At 35.5% G+C, this 2,449-nt stretch overlaps 1 protein-coding gene across 1 annotated transcript; it reads right to left on the bottom strand.

Annotated features, from left to right (window-relative positions):
• Positions 1–386: 386 nt before the first annotated feature.
• LOC139850385 (BOI-related E3 ubiquitin-protein ligase 1-like) lies at positions 387–1,890 on the bottom strand. Its single transcript, XM_071839964.1, has 4 exons — positions 1,690–1,890; positions 1,485–1,594; positions 1,099–1,397; positions 387–996 (listed from the first exon to the last, which is right to left on the bottom strand). The coding sequence occupies exons 1-4, from the start codon at positions 1,734–1,736 to the stop codon at positions 484–486; spliced, it is 969 nt and encodes a 322-aa protein (XP_071696065.1). The 5' UTR covers positions 1,737–1,890; the 3' UTR covers positions 387–483.
• Between the last annotated feature and the right edge of the window lie 559 nt (positions 1,891–2,449).

The following is a 2,449-nucleotide window of genomic DNA, read 5'->3' as shown; positions in this document are numbered from 1 at the left end:
AAAACTGCATTCAAGAAACTTATTTTGTTGTAACATATTTGTATTGTAAACCATTATGTAATGGTCGTGTGTAAACAGGATATTTTAGATTATCATTATTTGATAATCTACGTAAAGCTTTTTAAACCTTTATTGATGAAATAAAGGTTATGGTTTGTTTTAAAATGAATGCAGTTTTTGAAAAACGTCTCATATAGAGGTCAAAACCTCGCAACGAAATCAATTAATATGGAACGTTTTTAATCAATAAGAACGGGACATTTCATCAACGTACAAAGCACACTGTTGAACAAGAAATTTTACGTATACTTATAACCGCTAGCTGAGAATAACTATAAAAATCCTATAATAACAATATGTCAATATTAACAATAGATAACGTGGGTTTAGAGGTTTGTATTTAGATATGCTTTTACGTTATAATATTATTTCTCACGTTTTCACAATTTTAACCTCACTTTTTAACAAATTCATTTTTACCCCTCATGACATGTAAACTTCAATGCTAGAGGTTCTAAACGAAAGACATAACGGGCATGACTGAACGACGTCGTCACACTCGCTACAAACACAAAGATGCCGACACGGTAACAACACAACAGAAGCAACTCGTTTCCCACAAGCTTTACAACCGGGTCCACTCACCACCACTACTCGATCAGGGTCAACATACGATGATTCGGCGTCCTCCGCATCACGCGCCGCCACTTCCTCCCCAGTTGATATACACGCGCCACCAATAGCCATCGCTTGGTGCAGCTGCGCTTGCAATGCCGCCGCAACCGAATCTTGTGCCCTAGCTTTCGCTTGCCAATTCTCGGCTTCTGTGCTTAGCTGTGACGCACGAGCCGATAGCTCGGCGTGGCGCCGAGCCGCTTTGTCGGCTTCCACTTCCTTTTCTTTTATTATCCGTGACGCCGATTCTTTCGCTGCGCCGATCAGCGCAATATAGTGCTGTTGCCTCTTTTCCGCTAACTTACGCCTAAAATATTCATCCTATACAAAAATATAATATAAATAAAACTTATAATATTATCACAAAATTGTTAATAATTGAAAACCCATGAAAAAGAGTGAATTATTTTTAATGGGTTTTACCTGGATTTGAAGATAATGATGAATTTCATCCCCCTGTTGGCTGATTAAATTTGATAAATCTTGAGACAATAGAGACGTTAATCCAGAGGATTGCTGTTGTTGTTTTTGTTGTTCTTGATGATGATGATCATTGAAAGCTAATTTGAGACCTGTTGAAACATCAATGTTTCTTGATTGAATCTGGGAAACATCCATGAATTGATTACAATGAGATTGTTGTTGTTGATGGAAATTATATATGAACTGATTCATAATTTCTTCACTTCCTCTGTTTATTTGATTTGTACTTGAATTCTCAACTGCAACAATAACCAAAATTATATAAAATAAAATAAATCCCTTTATTATTCTAATGTATATTATATCAACGTTATGTTTACACATACCTTGAAAATTGTTAAAAAAAGAATTGTTGAAAGATTGATGATCAAGAATAGTAGTGGTTACACCACCACCACCACCAATATGGGCTTTGCCTTCTTGTATATTTATATTTCTGCATGATAAAATAAAAAACATATAAATACATTAATACAAATATTATGATTGAAAAATGGTATAAGTTAGTTATGAATGAAGAAGTGATGAAACCTGTTACGAAGGAGAAAATTGGATGAACATTGAGCTTGTACAGCCATTGTTTGTTTTGTAAGTTTATTTGGTGTATATGTTTTGAATAAATATAATATAAATATAAATAAAATGTGATAGAAAAATGTGAAGAGTAATAGAGAGGAGTGGAGAGGTAAATGTTGGGGGGTTAATAAATGCAAACACAAAAACGCATGATACTGAAGACGAAGAAGGTGCCTTATTCAAAACAATATTAGGCGGAGTCTTCTGTCACGGACTTATCTTAATAAGCTCACGTGCGGCACTTAGTCTCTACTAAGTCAGCCTTACTCGGACCTTATAATGATTCAAGTAACCAAAAGAGAAAATATTATAGAACAAGTGGAATTGAAGAAAATACTTATATTGCTTGAGAATGCTTTACAAGAGAGAATGTTTGAGATTTGAGGTGTGGTGTGCCAAATGAGACCACCCCTATTTATACTACTTCTAACACAAAATGGATGGCTAAGATTAATCTAAATCAATGGTTAGGATCTAAGTACTAGAAACTTCAAGTATATACATGGAGATAGATATTTCCATGAACATTCCATACCATTCCATGGAAGAACTCATGGGAAAGTTCTAGGGAGCTTCCATGATGTTCTTGGGCCTTCCATGAAGTTCTTGGGTTAAAACCCTTAATTGGGTCATAATCTTAGTGGGTTGGGCCACAAACTTATTGGGTTGTGACATTCTCCCCCACCTAAGCTCGCGACGTCCTCGTCGTGTGATC

Source organism: Rutidosis leptorrhynchoides, chromosome 5 (assembly GCF_046630445.1).
Source record: "Rutidosis leptorrhynchoides isolate AG116_Rl617_1_P2 chromosome 5, CSIRO_AGI_Rlap_v1, whole genome shotgun sequence".
Classification (NCBI taxonomy): Eukaryota; Viridiplantae; Streptophyta; class Magnoliopsida; order Asterales; family Asteraceae; genus Rutidosis; species Rutidosis leptorrhynchoides.
Note: the sequence above shows the minus strand (reverse complement) of the source record. Positions and strands in the feature narration are given on the sequence as shown.